General features: G+C 41.0%; 2 protein-coding genes across 3 annotated transcripts; both read left to right on the forward strand.

Annotated features, from left to right (window-relative positions):
- The first annotated feature begins 1,860 nt into the window (after nucleotides 1–1,860).
- On the forward strand, nucleotides 1,861–16,682 carry bmal2 (basic helix-loop-helix ARNT like 2). 2 transcript variants are annotated; one of them, XM_083916200.1, is made up of 17 exons: nucleotides 1,861–2,042; nucleotides 6,834–6,963; nucleotides 7,068–7,121; nucleotides 7,329–7,370; nucleotides 7,538–7,695; nucleotides 8,537–8,616; nucleotides 9,010–9,102; nucleotides 9,743–9,860; nucleotides 9,944–10,093; nucleotides 10,785–11,028; nucleotides 11,239–11,345; nucleotides 12,051–12,201; nucleotides 12,297–12,367; nucleotides 12,503–12,617; nucleotides 12,787–12,871; nucleotides 13,715–13,814; nucleotides 13,928–16,682. In XM_083916200.1, the coding sequence occupies exons 1-17, from the start codon at nucleotides 1,982–1,984 to the stop codon at nucleotides 14,083–14,085; spliced, it is 1,917 nt and encodes a 638-aa protein (XP_083772326.1). In that variant the 5' UTR covers nucleotides 1,861–1,981; the 3' UTR covers nucleotides 14,086–16,682. The 2 variants fall into 2 exon arrangements, with proteins under 2 accessions (XP_083772326.1, XP_083772327.1); XM_083916201.1 differs by having other exon boundaries at nucleotides 6,837–6,963.
- Nucleotides 16,683–17,033: 351 nt separating this feature from the next.
- On the forward strand, nucleotides 17,034–20,058 carry LOC310948951 (guanylyl cyclase inhibitory protein; the record flags this gene model as incomplete). The annotated part of the gene is made up of 5 exons (XM_083916259.1): nucleotides 17,034–17,104; nucleotides 18,054–18,186; nucleotides 18,351–18,500; nucleotides 18,634–18,739; nucleotides 19,922–20,058. 5 exons carry the CDS (start codon nucleotides 17,034–17,036, stop codon nucleotides 20,056–20,058), a joined length of 597 nt encoding a protein of 198 aa, XP_083772385.1.
- Between the last annotated feature and the right edge of the window lie 35 nt (nucleotides 20,059–20,093).

The raw sequence follows: 20,093 nt of genomic DNA on the forward strand, positions 1-20,093 counted from the left end.
TGAAAGTTGAGCCAGCTCATGGGTGACAATCTCATTCTGCTCATCCAGATAGTCTTTGTTTTTCTGAGAATCATGCAGGTCTTGTCGCAATTTTCTGATCTCTGAAAGAGATTCATTATGGGTGCGCTCCTGTTGGCTAATTTTCTCGTCTTTATCCCTGTGAGCTGTCTGAGCTGCCCTTATTTGACACTGAAGATCGTGCCTTTCTTTCAACAGTTGTTCAATCTTTTCTTGTTGTGTTTCTCTCAGAGATTCATGGCGTGTCACCTCGGCATTCAGGCTCAGGTTCTTCTCATTTATGCTTTTCTCATTTTTCTGCAGATCATGAACTTCTGCCCGCAGATTATCATTCTCTCTCAAAACCTCTTCCAGCGGTCTTGTGTCAGTTTTCTCTCCAACACTTTCCTCACTCAACAATCTTTCCATTTCGTCCACCCTGTGATTCCCTTCCTCTGTATGTATCTCAGACAAATAGCAGCGATGTGATCCCCCCATGTCTGGACCACACAGAGCATCTTGGTGTATCTCAGCCACCTCTAAACCACGGGTCACGTCAGCATTCAGTGTCATGTTCATCTCAGTAATGGTTTTCTCCCTTTCCTGCAGAATATGAACTCTTGCCTTCAGAATATCACTCTTTCTCACAACCTTATTCAGCTGTCTTGTGTCATTTCTTTCTCTGACACTGTACTCATTCACTTCTTTTATCATCAATCTTTGCATTTCGTTTACCCTGTTAGTCCGATTCTCCCTGCGTCTCCCAGACAAATAGCTGTGATGTGAGTCCTCCATGTCTGGACCACAGAGGTGTGGTGTGGAAAAGGTCTCTCGACTTCTCAATAAGTTCTCGTAATCTTAAAAATCCTCAATGTCTTCCTACAACGGCGGCTGCAGCTGAAATGCCTCTGTCTGGGTAAAGGTTGTGGACTTGTCATGAACTGATGCCTTTGACCTGCTGTGATATCATCTGTGATGTGTCAATGCGCCTCTGATGTCACATTCTAGGCCATGCCTTCTAGAACGCTTTTAAAGAATGTCGTCATTTTCTGCATACGTCACTGCGTTGCTATGGTGCGAACTGCGGAAGTAATTTGCATACCATGAGTTCAGACAAGATTGCATAAATACTTAAGGGAAATCTCAGTTTAATTTCAGGATATTCTCATTCTTTGGTAGTGACACTTTTGCATTCATAGATTATTTTCACATTCCCTTGAAAATTAATATAACTGGTAAGGAAATGGAAATATTGGGAGTTATCGCGAGTGTAGAGGCTTATTTCCACAGAAAGAATGAAACATGAATGCACTCACAATCATTACATTTTTATATCCAAGCATTCAAAATTCAGTACACTTAACAAGTGAATCCATTCTTATTGCGTGCTTACATGTGGATACATCAGACAGACGCAAGATTAACATGAAACAAACAAAACAAAAAAACAAAGGGAAATCACAAATGTATAATCCTACCACAGATAATTGTATAAACAGGGATTGTGTCACCGTGTTTTCTTCAGAAAGGGGCTTAGTTCACGTTAGATAACCTGTATTTGAGTGTAATATAACAATAATAACAATCTTCACAAATGGGCAAAGTCAAAATAAATTATTAATAAACAATAGTTTTTTTAATATATATTTGTGCCCCGTGGAGGACGCAATGCGGCCAACACTATATACTATACTTCAACAGAAGAGGAGGGAGAAGCAGGGCAGTCGCATCGGTTCACCGGAGCGGTAAAAGCTGCAGCGGTGACTCCGGTGCACCGGTAGGAGGAGACTGTACCCTGTCCCCCCCCTTGGTCTCTACTCTGTCCGGGTTGCACCGCTCTCACAGCCACCTCGGTGCACCCTCTCAACCCTTTGCATCTTCATCTAGGGAACATAAACAATATTCTGTAACACCCCGGACTAATCGACCGCCTCATCCATGCAGTGGAGTCCCGGGCCTCAGCGTACCGGCTCCTGCTGCAGCCATGTCGGCCAGGGATGTAGCGGCAGGCGGCGGTGACAGAGCGGGAGGTGAACCGGTGACAGGTAATTGACACAATACTAAATCCATCCACCGGTTTGAATGTCCACACTGGGGGATCCAACGTATACGCGGCATTGAGATACACCAGAAAATGAGGGAAGATCCGCGGTGTGTTGTTGTCGGTGTCGCCGGTTTGACCGTAACGGTAATTGTTCCAAAACTAGGTCAGTAGATCAGTAGAGCAAATTCACCCCCATGCTTTATATAATTTAACATAATATTGCACAACGTTGTTTGACACATCGTCTGCGTATTGTGCAGCCTATGACCAGCCCTCGGTGGTAATAACGTTGATTATAACTACATTTTGTGCGGTGTTTTGCTAACGTTAACCTAACGTTTAACAACGGTCACGCAAATGTTAGCTTAGCAGTTGTAGCAAGAAGGCCTGTTTACCGGGGCTACGGTTTAGTAACAACCGAGTTTGTTAAAGGTGACAGTTTGTCACTTTTATATATATATATATATATTTTTGTATACTTCAATAGTAGATAGTTGTCAAACTGTAATAATGCTTGGTGCTGTTAACCAAGTAAGCTAACGTTAGCTAAAGTTATTTCCGTCCAACGTAAGCTAGGGTGAAGCTGTAAGTTAGCTGCAACGCTACGATTGTAACGCTCTCTTTAGTGACTCTGCATGTCCAAAAAATAACACAGTTGCCTTCTAATCATAATAATTTAAATCAACAAGTCAAAAACCAACTTCACGTCTGCTGCCAACACACTTGGCCAGGGACTACAGATCAACCTAGCCTCCTGGCTGATTCTGCTGGGCTATATTTACTGTATTTATTAATATGCACTTATGTCTCAGAGAAAAATAAACTTAATCTATTGAAATAAACACAAGTTGTAAACAGTGTCAGTAACGTTATAATAACCCTGGTTTAACCATACAAACACAAATACATAGTAAACTTCTTAAGGACCACCTTTTAACCCTTTTTATTATTAGTTATGACCATTTAGACTCCAGGAAACATCAGGAACAGCTGCTGAGCAAGACTATAGGCTTTTGGTTTTCACGAGATCACTTTTAAGAAAAAATGTTTAAGATAAATGTTTGTCCTGAGATAACACGCATATTAGATTTACAGATATTCTTCATACATTATATATATGTTTTTAATTGAGTTTTGCAGACAACTACACAAGAACAAGTATAACAGTTGTTAAGTGGGTCAACTATTTTGCTTTAAAAGTGAAAAACAGAGACAGAAACAAAAAATTACCAACATAAATCCCACAATCCCTCCGAACGACCCATGTCAGATGTGGTCGCAATAACAAACTTAGTAATTGAATTGTATTTTGCATTGTTAAGATAATCACGCCTTCTGTCATTTTTTGTAATATCGTGGTAGTTACATAAAATGTGAACAACAGGATCCTTAACTTTAGCTATTAATCGCTCAAATGGTCACTTTTTAGACATATTTAACAGCCCTATCCTAATTGCGTCTTTCTGGGATTAGCTAATAAGGCTAGAGGAGTTTTTTTCCTTAAGATCAAGATTGGATTGATTTGTACATGAGTTAATCAACACATGTTTAGAAATAACCCACTTTTAAAAATATGGAGGCAACATTAAACTGTTAAAATGTAGTTACTTAATATACAATGCTGGTTAAGTTATTAATGCAGCCAATTGTGGGTAGGTGTCGATAACTAAATAGAATAGAATAGGCTATAACTCTATCGTCCACCAAGGTGGAAACCTCTCTTCAGCTCACCAGTTACAAGAAACAACAACAAAAAAACCCATAACAAGCAGACAAGCCTGAAAACAAACAGAAACATCTTTAGAAAATACACCTTTTTACATACACAGTTTCCTGGTTTCAACATGTTTGCCATCAAGTGATTCTGACTCTGTTTTCATATCTTTTTTTTATGAATAAAATTAATAGAATACAATATCTTTAACTGTCATTAAAAATGTAAAACGCAATTGAGGTAGAAACCCTCTCATCAGTGCTCTTAAGGTACAAAAGACAAAGAGACAACAGGCTCCGTATACATTAAATAAGATAAAAACCGTAAACATTAAAGATAGACAAAAAATAGACAGTAATGCACATTTTATGGGTTCATAGGTATCCAGTTTTGCCATTATTTAATGCAATGATGGCTCTGGGATAAAAACTGTTGTTTTGCTGTGAATGGGCCTGAGCCATCTCTCCGAGGGTAGTAGTTCAAAGAGAGGATGGCCAGGGTGGGATGAGTCTTTGAGGATGCTGTGGGCCCTCTTAAGGCAGCGGCTGTTGTAATTATCCTCAAGGGATGGGAGAGATCATCTCATCTACAAATGTTTTGTGCAGTGTTAATTATTTTTTCTTGGCCCTATTGATTTCTAGCTGGCTAGTACGACACCATGTTCAAAGGGCCTTAGTGTAAATGAGATGGGCAGTTTTACCTATGGTTCTGTTTTCTATAGAAGGTCACTTAAGGCCATAATCAGCATATCTATACAATCTATAGAGGGTCTCTCATTTTTCGCAGAAATATAATAGCACAGGGGAAAGAACACTGCTTTGTGGGCAGCCTGTACTCACAGTCTGATCCAGAGAACTAACCCTGTATTAATGTTGCGATCAGTTAGATTTTACAAATAGGACCCTGGCATGTCAGCACAGTGTCACCTGTGTCTCCTTCATGTCAACTGGGGTGAATCTGGCATACATAGATGCCACGGGGCTGGCTTTACTCTCTCTGGCTCATGAATGAAAGGCCTGAGACAAACTGATTAATCAAATAATCCTTTAGCCCCACCCACCCAGCTAAAAACAATCCATCAGTGTAAGTCAGTCGCCAAACAGAAACGTGCATCCTGTCAGTGCCTGAATGTTGTGAATGCCCACAGATGTCTTTGTTTGAATGGATGTGGGCTTGTGCTAATAGAGATTATTAAAGTCCCAGCTGCTGTGGTGGAGCTGTTCGGAGACTACAGCCAAGACAGTGCAGCTCTACTGGCTGATACAGACGTCTGTATCAGTGCGTTCAGTAAACTACTGGGAAGCTATTGGGACATAAGAAAAACAACAAAGGGAAGCAGCTAATCCTCACAATGGAGATGCTGACATGCAGTTTTTGTCACACAGTTAACAAAATGTTTACTGAATATCATTTTTTCAGGTTGTCCCTCTTCCTTGTCCATATTTAGATTACTATTCTGTAGAACATTTCTTTCTCTACCTGACAACACACTAGTTGGTATGTTGCACAAGGGAATCAATAAAGAATGCAGCCGATAAGCAGAATCCATACGGGCATTGGGATCACTAAAATCTCCCATCCTTAACAGTTTGTGAGGTGCAGCAAAGAGTGAATGAGCAAGTTAATGAGCACGTGAGAACAGGAGAGGGATTATGGGAGTTGGCAGAGGGATGTGTGTGTGGCCTCATGTCCATTCATCAAGTCACCCTTAACGTTAACCCTGTAATACAACAAATCGTGACACCAAGAGCGGGATTAGAAATCTGGTTGTTGCTGATCTGTTAATAGCTTTAATTTGGGTCACAAGGCCTGTGGAGCAGAGGTGAAAATAGGTGCCATGGGATATGTTACCTGCATCTGTCGTCTTGTTTGACTTGAGTTTATCTCCCACACACACACGTTCTGATCACAACTCAAAGATATTCATTTTATTTTCATAAAGTACCCAGAACATTTTCACATTTAAGAAGCAGGAATCCGAGAATTTGGCCTTTTTCTGTCCTTTTAATTAAGCAAACCGATAAAATGATTATCAAAACAGTTGGTGACTAATCAATTAATCTTTACAGCTCTTAAAAACAACACACATGCACTCACATTCACAGACCAAAAGTTTCACAGGGTTAGCCCCTCTCACACCCATTTCCCCCCTGTTAAAATTTTTCTAGAATAGTTGATGGGCTACAGAGATGAACTGTAGACAGGGAGCCAGTAGAGCTGCACTGTCTTGGCTGTAGTCTCTGAACAGCTCCACCACAGCAGCTGGGACTTTAATAATCTCTATTAGCACAAGCCCACATCCATTCAAACAAAGACATCTGTGGGCTTTAACAACATTCAGGCACTGACAGGATGCACGTTTCTGTTTGGCGACTGACTTACACTGATGGATTGTTTTTAGCTGGGTGGAGCTAAAGGATTATTTGATTATTCAGTTCGACTCAGGCTTTTCATTCATGAGCCAGAGAGAGTAAGTAGCTGAGACGACAGCAGGTGATTTCACTGATTAACCCTCCCTAAATCACCTGCTGTAGACTTTGTGCAGATGAATGATGCTTAAGTCTCCATTGCACATGGGGAAAAAATCTTCCTGAACGAAAGTTTGTCTGGTCAGTTGGCGGGTGGGCGGTGCCTCAACGGTGGCTCAACTCTGTTATAAATGTTCTTATTTTACTCCTAAAATATGTTTCTGAACACACTTTATGTGAGAATCAGGCAATACAGCAACAGAATGTGGCGTTTGCATTCATTGGTCATCATCATCATTTCAGATTTTCCCAGTATGAACAGAAATAGTCCCGTCTCCTCTTTATTTTCACTCTTCCTGTTACTGTGCGTAGACTGATGTGGGGCCGTTTCAAAGGTGTGGTGTCACAAATCCAGTCTGGGAGTAATGGCTCAACAAGGATGTTTGTGAGCTTCTAATAAGATCATGTTTGGGCGGGACATCGGAGCACGTGCAATTTGTCAGATTTATAGCATGGATGCGGTAGTGCGACAGAATGTGTTGGTCCGCTTGCAAGTGTAATCCTCACCCCTAACGGCCAGTTACTGCTCATTGCGTCTTGTGTGTTTCAGAAGATGTGCTGCTTGAGGAAAACCAACGCTGTTCTATGTCTTTGTCCGGCCTGATGACCCCATCTTCTGCTGCTGGCATGTCTTTGAGCATGGAGATGCCCCGGAAGCGCAAGGGCAGCATGGACAGCCAGTGAGTAGTGTGATTGATTTAATTTGTCTTACATCAAATCTCTAAAATCCACTGCCCCGGATTGTTGCTAGCTGCTATTGATAGTGAATGAATTTCCTTCCTAGGGATACAAAATCTGCTTCCCTCCTTGACGCAGATATGGAAGACGATCAAAACGGGTACGGTGCATTATTCATAAAGGACTTTCAGAGCAAACTGTTTACTTTGTGCTGTTGTGCTTTTGCATATTGTTGCTTGGCATACATACATAAGTTTGGTGTATTTCTGAGCATAGTCTTCTTCAAGTTATCCCTGCCTGACTTTTTTTGCTAAGCTGATGTCAAAGTACAGTTTCTGTATTCTAAATGTGTGTTTCTGCTGTACAGGTCAGATGGAGATGACCAACATCTCAAAATTAAATGCTTCAGGTACTTAATATTTACACCTCCACATTTAATTCCTTTTAATATTGTTTTAAAATGCCCATTGTTTAGTCCGTATATTTAAAGTATGCTACATTTCACGGATGCAGATGAAAATCTGTAAAATGACAAAAAGAAACCCCCTAATCATTTCTCATTTAACATCTCTGCAGAGAACCGCACAGCCAAATAGAGAAGCGGAGACGGGACAAAATGAATAATCTCATCGACAAACTATCAGCCATGATCCCTACCTGCAACCCCATGTCCCGTAAACTGGACAAACTCACTGTGCTCAGAATGGCCGTGCAGCACCTCAAATCTCTCAAAGGTACCTTGTTAAAAATGATCTACCCTGACTTTTGTCACCAATGCTGCATTCAGTTGATTAAGGTATAATTCAGAGTTTTGGATTTAATGATAACCTTGGACTCTTCAGTACAATGTTACACACAGCAATTTGTGAGATTTGTTAACAAGAAAACATCCAATCTAACAGTTAATTTAGACTATTGTCTTTTCACAGATTCTGCAATAGCGCCGTAATGAAGTTCTTCCGTTTCCCTGGCTTTTGGTGTTTTTCCTCTCGCCGCACTTTGCCGTTAAAAGTTAAACTATCCCCAACTATGAGTTTTGCTGCACGTTTTCATAGACATTGCATGGCAGCTCGTCACCGGCCTCACTTTGCAACTGTTTGGTGTGTTTACAACGTTATAGTCGCAAAATGCCCAGTAGAGATAAGTACGGAGATGGACTTCCGGCATCCGTCTGTGTGTATCACTACGCCTCGTCGGCTTCTTTCACACAGGCCTTGGTTCGGCGCTGTTACGGCTCTCTTGACTACCTCTGCTGCTGGCTTAAAGGCGCAACTGGCTCGTTTGTATTTCTTTAAACCAATCGCGATCATCTTGGGTGGTGCTAAGGCCCAACGACGGTGCCCTTGCAAAATTGAAAGTGGAGATAACGGAAGGGAAGGAGAAAGCCTCTCACATGCTGGATGTCAGGCAATGTACAACCAGTAAGCCAGACTACAGACAGAGTTGACGGCTTAAAACTCAATGACAATTTTATCCAGGTTGTAATAAACTGGAATTATTAACAAATATTATTTTTTATACCTAATGTTTTAATGTTTAATACTGGCCGAGTAACATTCTTGTCTATGTTTTCAGGTTCAGCAAGTTCTTTTTCTGAAGCCAACTACAAACCGTCCTTCCTTCCCGATGAGGAACTCAAACACCTCGTCCTCAAGGTAACCATGCTACTGACAACGGCAACTGTAACTGCAGTCAAATATTTTTTATTTATAAGTTATGCACTTTATTTCCCTAAACACTTAATCCACCATCAGGCTATAATGGTACGCTAGTGACAATGCCTCTGCTATTGTATATTGTGGCTCTGTTCATCTGAAACTTCATACAAACAACACCAGTATTATCAAGGGAAAGATCATCAGATTTGTTATACATGCATTGGATTTTAAATTTGAATCACTGTGTAGGCTGTAGTTGATTGAATACAACAAAATACAATAATCAATTGGGGATAAACAATAAACTTAATGGCCTCTTAAATTTGTCTTTACCATGTTATCATATCGGATCCCCATATCCCCCCCCCCCCATGTTTCTGTGTTGTGCAGGCTGCAGATGGATTCCTGTTTGTAGTGGGCTGTGATCGTGGGAAAATAGTTTTTGTCTCAGAGTCCGCCACGAAGATATTAAATTATAGTCGGGTAACGCTTTTACTTTTGTTATTGTATCTGCAGCATCTTTGTAAATGTGGAACCCCCGAACACACCAGATGGTTGCGTTGTCTTGGCAGCAGTGTTTAATGGACTAGCACACGCACGTGGGCCTGTAGCACTATATTTAGCATTGTGCACAAGTACGCTTTAGAAAAACTGATCGTTATATTTGCATTATAACATTCGAGACATTGTTAATTCATGCAAGTAAAATATATTGATCAAAAACTTTTGCGGATTGAAATCGAATTTCAGTGTCAATTAATTGATTTGAAATCCTGATAGATCTTTTAAGTTTTTCCAAATATTGCCAAATTACAATTCAATTGTAATTTCAATTACGCGTTTGGCGTAATGAGTACAGTGTAATGTAAATGTATAATGTTTTGAATGCTGAGTTCTGAGAAACATGACGTTCTTTTCTGCATAATTTTTACTTAAATCTAATCTGCTCCACGCAGTATCTGGTGTGCTCCGGGGTCAACAGTCCACAATCAATGTCATTTGTTCATTTTGTTATTTCTTACCCGGAATTGCCGTAGATGCATGATGGTTTTCAACATTTCTTTTTATCAGCATGGGAACTGTGTTTAGGTCTGTTCAATAAGCTGTTTGATCTTCCTTACAGGCGGAGCTGATTGGACAGAGCCTGTTCGATTACATACACCCAAAGGACATGGGAAAAGTGAAGGAGCAGCTGTCAGCTTCTGAATTGTACCCTCGTGAACGGCTAATAGATGCTAAAAGTAAAGCTATTATTCCTGCCTGTGCATTTGTGTGAGCATGTGTGAAAAAGAGAGCATGTTAAACGCCGCTGTCATGTCTCCAGCCGGTCTGCAGGTCCAGGCTGATCTTCCAGTCGGTGCAGCGCGGCTGTGTTCAGGCGCACGCCGCTCGTTCTTCTGCCGCATGAAGTACAACAAAATATCTGTCAAGGTGGAGGAGAAGGAGTTCCAAGCCGGCACCTCCAAAAAGAAAGGTGGGGGTGTTCTTTAGCACATTCAGGCAGGGTTTGACATTTTTCGGTTTAATGTATAACAGCAGATTTAATATTTATTAGATATGCTTCCTTTCACATGAAGTATGGGTGTAAAGCAGAGGTTTTCAGACTGAGGGAGAAACTACTCTGTTGTATATAAAACAGTTTGCAAAGTGAACCGCTCAGAAATCAAAGGAAAAAAGTTGCTTCTTATAACTCGAGAAGTTTTCTTTGGTATCAATGTAATGTAGTGGAAAAATATAATAAAGTTGTTGCCCACAGCATACAGTAACAATCTGAATCCATGGAAACCTTATACTCACCCAAAGCATTGTGGGAACTGTAGTTCCAAAACCTCAAGTGTGATTATCCTCAGATAGAATTAAACTAATAAATTAGAAGAATGAAGAAAATCTGTTAATAATGATGAAATTATTGTTTTTGACATTACTAAGACTCATAATGTTCCAGATGTCTCAATCTGGTTTGAAGAGGGTCAGACTTTCAAAAAACCTCTGGTCTAAAGGATTACATATCATAGAAAGCGGCTTGTGTCAAGGTCAAAGATATAGTTCACATGGAACAGAATATGTATTAACTGAAACTGCAGAGGGCCACTTAGATGTACACCTCCGCCCCCACATTCTGATTCTTAATTGATGTTGTGATTTGTGTCTGCCTGTGCCTACAGAGTCGCAGAAGTACTGCACAGTCCACTTTACAGGCTTCATGCGCAGCTGGCCGACCAGTCAGTTGGGAGCGGATGGGGAGGGCGAGGCAGACAAGCAGGACAGCTCCCACTTCAGCTGCCTGGTGGCGGTGGGACGCATCCACTCCAACTCATCTCCCCAGGTTAACGGGGAGGTCCGAGTTAAACCCACAGAGTTTGTCACGCGCTATGCAATGGATGGAAAATTCACATTTGTCGATCAAAGGTAGGTTGATTTTGAATAAGTGGGTGGCAAAGGATTGTAGTTTCTCGGTGCGTGGCTTTGTGAACATAATGTGCAATCATTCAGACCCTTCAAATATCTGCCATTGAAAATTTTAACACCTTTGATACTGATGTCGTATTGTATACAGTCTTCTAAATTATACGAACATGATAGACTTGTGTGCTCTTTTAACACTTTTCCCTCCCGCAGAGCAACAACCATTCTTGGTTATCTTCCCCAAGAATTGCTTGGGACATCATGCTATGAATACTTCCATCAAGACGACTTACCGCATTTAGCTGACAGACATCGAAAAGGTAATTGGCATTTTTAAGGGACCCACACTCTCTCTTCTAATTGTCTTGCATTCTAATTATGTAGGCCTATGACCAAAAGAACGAGGTCGCAGGTACAAGCGGCCAAAACTGGTTTTCTCAGGAGGGGGGCTGGAGTCTCCCTTAGAGAGAGGGTGAGAAGTTCAGCCATCATTGAGGAACTCGGAGTAGAGCCGCTGCTCCTTTGTGTTGAAAGGAGCCAGTTGAGGTGGTTCGGGCATCTAGTAAGGATGCCCCCTGGGCGCCTCCCTAGGGAGGTGTTCCAGGCACGTCCAGCTGGGAGGAGGCCTCGGGGAAGACCCAGGACCAGGTGGAGAGATTGTATCTCCACACTGGCCTGGGAACACCTCGGGATCCCCCAGTTAGAGCTGGTTAATGTGGCCCGGGAAAGGGAAGTTTGGGGTCTCCTGCTAAAGCTGCTGCCCCTGCGACCCGACCCAGAATAAGCGGATGAAGATGAGATGAGATATTTGGATCAAATTTTATTCGACAGTACCGCTGCAGTGCTGAAGCACAGCTAAATTACTTATGTTTATTCAAGTTGGTCACAATGTTTCAAAATTGCGGCGGTTTCCCCATATTCATGTCTGCTCGTCCTCTTATAGTGTTCTCAGCCTTCAGCAGATGATGCTTCATGTTCCACTCTTTACTCCTCTAACTTGTCCTCTCACTGTTCTTCTTCCACAGTGCTGCGGAGTAAAGACAAAATAGAGACAGACTGCTATAAGTTTAAAACAAAATATGGCTCGTTCGTCACTCTGCAAAGTCAGTGGTTTAGTTTTGTAAATCCCTGGACCAAAGAAGTCGAATACATAGTGTCAACTAACACAGTCATATTGTGAGTATATGCATCAGTCCCTGATATCTGTGTAACGGAGACAGATCCACAGTGTATTGTTCAGACTTTGACCTGTTTTCTCTTCCCACAATAAGGCACGATTATTGTCGAACCAGTCGGTCAGGAAACAAGTCCGAACAGTCGAGCAATTCCAGGATTTCTGAAGGTCAGTTATTCAAGAAAGATATTATCTCATTGATCTGTCTGATGCACTTATTGTGCAGCCACAACATACTGAAAACCACATGTTGTCTGTTCCTTTCACTTATATTATTATATATCACTGATATTTTTCTGCTAGGAGATGGCAAGAAGTCCCTTCCAGTAATACCAGGCATCTCCACCTCACCTGGAGCTATGATTTATGCTGGAAGCATAGGGACCCAGATCGCCAATGAGCTTCTGGATTTGAACAGGTGTGGCCTCACAACACAGCAAGTCCTCTTTACATTTTGTAACAAGGAGAGAGATAACTCAATCTGATGTTCAAAGAGAGCGATTCATTGGTTCTTTCTTTGGCTACAATACCTGTGCTTATCAGTTGTTGTAGATGTTACTTTGTTAAGATGATCTGTCTTGTTCTAGGATGAACTCATCACCCTCTAGTGGCAGCCCGTTCAGTCTACCACTGGATAAGGGTCCACAAACTCCCAATCAAATCAGCAACCATGTAAGTCCATGTACCTCTGCAATCATTGGTGTCTGTCCAACTCACAACCTCCAAAAAAATCCACTCGTATTCATAAAACTGCATAAAGCTTTTCATTTCTGTAAATAAAACTCAATTTAATTATTATTTAAGTATTTTTAAATTTGAATTATCTTTGGTCAAATGCAAGGCAGAAGAAAAACACTTAATTTGTCAAAAAGAAGCCTAAAAAGTATGTGTGATTGTTAAAAATAAAATAGATAATTAATATATACAGAATAATAGATCTCCAATACAATATTCACAGAAAATGCTGCTCAGAATTGATCCAAATCGCTCTTTTTACAAAAACACCTTGCCGGTATTGCATTCACCACTTGGGTTAATTGTACAGTGTATCAGTTGTTCTGTACTGTTATTGTTGTGCATTAAATATAATGTGAAATATCCTCAGAATATGTCACTAAGTCAGGGGTCGACAGTTTACTCAATAATAAAAAAGTATTTATGGGAAAATGTTGGGAACCACTGGTTTCATTGATGCATTATATGCTTACAGGTGAGTAATGTGAAAAAACAATTGTGTCCCAATATTTGGCCAAATACAGTAGAAACACTGGTAATGTATGAGTTTAATCTGTAAAATGATATTTGACAAATGGAGAAGCATTTGCATAACAAGCCAAACTTTTGCTACCTCCCGTCTCACAGTAATTGAAAATATTTTCTTAGAAGTAGAACCATAATGTGTTGCAATCACAGCTCTATGTAAGGTTTAAAGGCATAATTTTAGGCTGCACAACTCTCTTTTTTGACAAAACTCCTGCTATGTCGCTGGTATGGCTATAATTTGCTCCTCCTCAGGTGCCAAATGGAGAGGCAACGGACATGGAGATTCCAGGAAAGTCCGGTTCAGAGGATGAGCCCCAAGGAGCTTCATTCTCAGGAGGAGAATCACTAATGGGTACTCTTTCTGCTTCAGTTAACAAGCTTAGTTATTACCTGTTTATAGGATCATATTTAGTCCTCTCCTCTCATAAATACCTCATATTTTTCCTTTTTTCTCTCTCACCTCAGAGGAGAATGCCGGGCTGGATTTGGACAGCGTGGTTGGACCGGGCCTTAGTAGTCTTAGCAGTGACGAAGCAGCCATGGCAGTGATCATGAGCCTCCTGGAGACGGACACAAACTTGGGCGAGAATGTGGACTTTGAAGAGATGCACTGGTCTTTATAGAATCCGCTCTCGGAGTGCGATGATGTAGCCCACTGAAAAACACTGGGATTATCATTTTTGTGATGAGGACTGCTCGAATGCTTACTCTTAAGATACAGCATTCCTTTTTGTTACAGGACTTTTCTATTTATTAGTTTACCTTTTATCCACATAAGCTGTGTAGTCCTCTTGTGGCTGCTCTGACACGGAGCAGGATCAATGACAGTAAGGGACACCTGCTTTCCCTCTTCGGAAGGCGGACGCGCCTCTAAAGCCTTACAGCGTTCTGCCTGCCCGGAAACGCTGTTTCTCAATGCTTTCCTCACATCTACTGTCATCCTCTGTTTAACTAAAGAGGCCTCATAAGGTTGAAAGACCCATGGACATAAGTTGCAGTGACATCATGTATATTATGATTCCCCTGAACTTTCTCCTCCACCTACATTTGAACAAAGGTTGAGTGACAATGCAAAAAAAACAAATGCACTGAATTGATTTCATGTTTTTTTTTTTTTTTTTTTTCAAAGTTCTTTGATTAGGTACTGTATGTTTAATTAAATTGCGGGGAAGACACCTTGATAACCTGGCCCATCTGTGACCCCTCAGGATCCAAGCCGTAGGTAGTCAGTTTACCACGGCAGACCACACTTCCATAACCTCTAACTTTGAGAGCCACCTACCTGTAACGGTGTGCCGCTCAGAGATTTTCTCTTGTCAGTATCTGAACATTATTCACGGAAACAGCCCAACAACCTCTATTGTACACTGACCTGAACATGCTGTATATGTGTGGATGTGGTATGATTGCAAACACCATGTATTCAAGCCATATCTTTCTTAAAGGGACAGATTTATGAAACTTCTATAGACCTTTACCCCTAACCTTTCCTGCCCTAGCTTTAATTAGCCCTAACTCTATTTTTCTTGTCAGAAATGATCCAAGGTCGTAGATTTGTTGGAGAGCAGCCGGTTCTGGTGGTCGGCCATTCATGAACAGCTGATGGATTCATGAGCACCTCGTTACTACGTCATGTAAAGAGAGACCCCACGTGCTGAACGGCTGAGCAGCAAACTCATTTCACTTATGTGACATTTAAACAATACATGTCTGTGTTTGATCTGACGGTAGAAGGGAGAACTCAGGGAGTGATGGAAACAGAGCCCATTTAAATATAGACACCACTGTTCTTCGTAACTAGCTGTATTTTGTGTTCCGGTTTAAGGTTTTATATACTGCCCTACATACTGTACAGTGATACAGAGTCATTTCTTGTTCAGCCGTGTCTGTGTTCATATGCTTATTGTCAGAATTATTATCGTGCAGGAAAGCCATAGCTTTTTTTCTTGTACTGTTATGCACTGACAGTCTTTCAGGAGATGTGTATGTGCTTGTCAGAGGCACACGTGTTGTTATGCATACATTTATTAAGGGGTTATGCTATGCAGAGCGGTTCAACGAATTCTACATTGGAGGGGGTTACTCCTCTCTCTTCATGCAATTTTCACTCAAAAACTCCAGAAGGTATACGACTAGATTGCTGACTTGTTATATCCCATGTGGTGAGAACTTGTGTACAATGGCACACCTTGAATTTACTAACAACACATTGTAGCCATCATGTGAGGATCATGTGGCAGCCAGATGGCCTTGTGCTGTGATGTAAGCTCGTGAAAAAAGTAATGACCCCAAGTATGTCAAATTGGACATCACATGTGAAAAGATTGGCTTTAGAAGCACTGCTGATGCCAAATAATGCAGACATGTTTGTACACAAAGGTTCAGATTAAAAAAACGATATTATTTTCCATCAAGAACTCTTGAAAAGGTTGTGAATCATGAAGAATACAGTCATTTCTCTCCAATGCGTTACGAGGAGCCAACAGTTGGAGCCGCTGAACTCCCGAGGACCCTCCTGCCTGTGTCCGAAGTGCCTTTGGACATGTCTGCTCGCACATTAACCCGTGTGTTGCTTAAAGAGACCACCTCCCAGCTGGCAACCACTGCAGACTAAAAGGAGGGCTAAATGTATCATCGGATTGACTTGATGCATACTTGTACACATCATGATTAAAGCAGAAGCTTTTTCACAGAATAAAACAAGAGTTGCACATGTTGGCATCAGCGCTCTTCCTAACCAAACAATCAGAGCCACAGAGTCGTGCCATAGACGCAGGCCGGTCTTTTCCCAGTTGGATCTTTTTGAAGCTGAAACTGACTGAGTGGTCAAACGTGCTGAGAGGCCACGTGTGTTTGCTTCTGTCTCTGGTTGAAATTAACAAGTACTTTTTTTTGTAAGCTAGGGAACCTTGTGTTTTGATTCCGCGCCCTGTTTGGTGTGTAGTTGCATGTCGCAGTTTTATCATGTTTTTTTGTTAGTTTTTGAAATGTATTGCATCATTAGACTATGGCTGCACAGAAGGAAGGACCTTGACCTTTGGGCTTTTATTGGGCTGTTGGGAGCTTGTTACTGCCTCCATTGTACCACTGCCTGCCACTTTTATAATCTAATTCTTGATTGATATTTGGTCCCCGGTGGAAGCACTTAACTGTATTTGTCTATTGCTGCTACTATCAACATGTCTGGGCTGTCATGTTGTTAATAAATATTACTTTCCTAAACCCTCAACATGAACTTTGGGGCATATTTTCAGACACCTATATTTGGATTTAACAGAGGGGCAGTTTGCACACGGAAATATAAAATGTTTCATCAAGCTATCGCCGCTTCATTCGGCTGTTTTCTGTCTTCAGTGAGGCAGATTGAGAAGCAGCAGCCTGCTTTATGGGTAATTACATTTGCCTTCTCCTGAACCTACTTACAATCTTTCTTTTTGTTCCCCCCCGCCGAGAAGATTAGAGGCTAGAGTAATTTGTGATAAGGCAGTGGTGGTGGAAAGCATGCCATAAGCTGGGATTTGTTGTGTATATAAACTCAGCGATGAATCCAGAGCTGTTGCTCTTTTACACAATGGGCCAAGCTGCTACGCTTCCTTGTAGGAGAGGGGAGTCTTATGTTACTGAGCTGTACGAATGGTTCAGGTAAGAGTTTCATTTGGCTTTTAAATGTTTCTACGGAGAAGCGGTTGATTTATTCCATGCTCTGTGAATATTAAAGTAAATAACAGTTTGGAGGGAGAGGAGACGCTCAAGACTCCCATCTGAACTGTGACAAGTGTGAACCTGCATAGAGCTACAAGCAAAGATATTAAAAATGACTTATTTATTATTTCTTTATTAATACAAATATATGGCTACAAATGCTAGCTAGCTAAATAGCTTTGAGGCTGAAGTTTGACTTTATTGGGTTTCTTATAACCTACACGACATGGCACAAGCAAATTGTGTATGTCTGTAAATTCCAGGTTCAAACAGCCAGAGTTTCTGACGTCACATACCTAAGGTACCAATCCTGCCAATTTGTGGTTGGGGCATTACATAGTGGCAGCGGTGGTGGTTGGGGCGCGAAACCTGATCCAGAATTTCTCAATGAGGGAGAAGAGTAGATGTGTTTCCAGACCCTTTCCTAGAGCTTTTTTTTTCCTTTTATGTTTGAAAACAACAATATATTAGTTATATCAAATGATTTTAAATACTTGCGTCATACATACAAATGAAGAAGCATACAGTTGTCTCATTGTTATGAAGAATATGTTATTTCCCAGATGCATTTACAAATGTAACCTTTCTTATTTTCTTTACTCACTATAGTGTTTCTAGCCCTACTTTATTTCAATGGCACCGCTGATTACTACAACATGGCAAAGTGAAGCTATCCCCCAAATCATTTGGCCTAATTATCTTAGCACTCACGTCCAAGTGTGTAAACAAGCTTGAGAATTAAGGGACATGTTGACCTTAATTCTGTTAATTCTTAATTTAAAGGACATGTTTCTCCTGCTACAGAGCGGACATTTTACCCAAACTGCCTCAACTGACATTGTTCTTTTCTATTTATCAAACAAATGTGTTATTTGTCGTTTTGTGATAGAAAGTTTATCCATGAATGTCCAAGTGGGCAGATCACTCTTCATGAGTTTCAAAGGCATTTCTGCAACGGAACGGTGGGCAGAGAATCTGCTGAGTATGCAGAACAGATATTTCGCACGTTGGACAATAATGGGGTAAGCAAACTGCTCTGAATTACTTTATTATTTATATCTCATGAGTCTGGAGGGAAAACTGTAATAGGACAACAGCCAATGCTGTTTTTTTATCATAATAATCCATTGTCAACTTAATAACAGTGAATACCAAACAAAGATGTTAATGCGGGTGCTTCTCTCAGGACGGGGTGGTTGATTTCAGGGAGTACGTCATGGCCATCAGCATGCTTATTGAAGGTTCGGCTGTGGAGAAGCTGCGGTGGTCATTTAAGCTCTATGACAAAGACAGAGACGGGGCCATTACAAGGGAGGAAATGCTGGAGATAATGCAGGTGTGTGTGCGCTTTTCTGTGTCATACACACACACACACACACACACATACACACTGTCTCTTGCTTATCATAAGATGATACCACAGATCATGTGGTCCAACTGGTGTGTGTGTGTTTCCTTTTTCTTCACAGGCTGTGTTTAAAATGAGTGTAGCAGCCGCTCTCACCAAACCCAACCCACTCACAGCCGAAGAATGTACCAACAGGATATTCGTGCGATTAGATAAAGACAATAATGGTGAGGAAATGATTTTCCCTTTCTGCTTGAAATCATGTTGTAGTGTTATTTCAGCACACCATCTACTTAATGGCTGTATTTCTGTAGATGTTAAATATATATAAAATATCCCACCCAGTCTATCATACAGGGTATGGTTTTCAAGACTGTCAGGGGTGAAACGGTATCGATTCACTGATCAACAACAATCCAATATCATAGATGCAAAGTGAAAACATCAATACATCTTTAAGATACGTCTTTTATTTTGAAATGGCTCTATGATGTTATAATGTTACAAAATAAATGCACTTAAGCATGGGAAATGTGGCTCTCTATAGTGAACAACAGGAGGTTTTTACTATTTTTATTAAAAAAAAGAATAGATTGTTTTTCATTTGAAGTCTGGAAGAACTGGGTAATATTATTGTAAAATCATCATATATTTTAATTGCTTTTTGTGAGTCGATGTATTTGGGTTGTGATTGTGATAAACAGGCCGGTGATATTGTCTCATATCGATCGAGGGCAGCGAAATTTAATCAAAATCACATCATCGGGCAGACTTTGTGATACCGGCAAATATATTGTCGTCCAAAGAATGAATATCATATCATTATGAAACTTGTGAATTACACCCCCCGGTCCTATGTGGAACCATAATGGAGAAATTCTCTGAATTAAAAAAAAAGTAAAAGATGATCCTCTTATGCTAATTCTGGGACGATCGATCTAGCGGTGACAAGTCTTTGAATCTAAATGCATACTATTCAGTCACAGGGTCTTAGAGATGATGCAGGATCAACTACAGCATGTGTAATGTGCTCAAAATGTTAGAAATGCTGAACCTGCTAATGTTAGATGAAGTCCTTAAATATAGGAAGTTTAGCAGGGGTATCTGTGATGATGCTCTTTCCCCTGTAATCTTGTAATCCAATAATTTAGGTTGTAAATGTTGTGCATAAGCCTACACATGATGCTTACATTTGGATTATATGCTGTAGTTAAAAAAGTGTAATTACACATACTTTAAGGCAGCTCTGATGGCACTTACCTAACATATAAAAAACTTTAAGCTCTTGCTCACAAATATCAACACTCGCAGGCGTAGATTAAAGAGGGAGCAGCAGCCCAAATGATACTGGTAGAGTCTGTCCTCGGCTCGTTGTGTGTAATCACCGTCTGTCCTCGTTATGTCTGCAGCCATCATCAGTCTGGAGGAGTTCATAGAGGGAGCGCTGAAAGATGATTGGATCAGGGAGATGCTGGAATGTGACCCCAGCACTGTGAAGGTGGAGAGGCCCCTGTGGAGGGACACCGCTTTGGGGGCCCATGGTTGACCCGAAGATGGGAGCAAAGAAATTAACCAATCGAT

This window comes from Echiichthys vipera, assembly GCF_963691815.1.
Source record: "Echiichthys vipera genome assembly, chromosome: 7".
NCBI classification, from domain to species: Eukaryota; Metazoa; Chordata; class Actinopteri; order Perciformes; family Trachinidae; genus Echiichthys; species Echiichthys vipera.

Bases quoted from the DNA above. Each gene is read 5' to 3' on its own strand.
- bmal2 (XM_083916200.1), top strand. From the start codon at position 1,982: ATGTCGGCCAGGGATGTAGCGGCAGGCGGCGGTGACAGAGCGGGAGGT. The intron at 12,368-12,502 runs GTCAGTTATTCA...TTTTTCTGCTAG, and splicing joins CAATTCCAGGATTTCTGAAG to GAGATGGCAAGAAGTCCCTT. The intron at 13,815-13,927 runs GTACTCTTTCTG...CTCTCACCTCAG, and splicing joins AGGAGGAGAATCACTAATGG to AGGAGAATGCCGGGCTGGAT.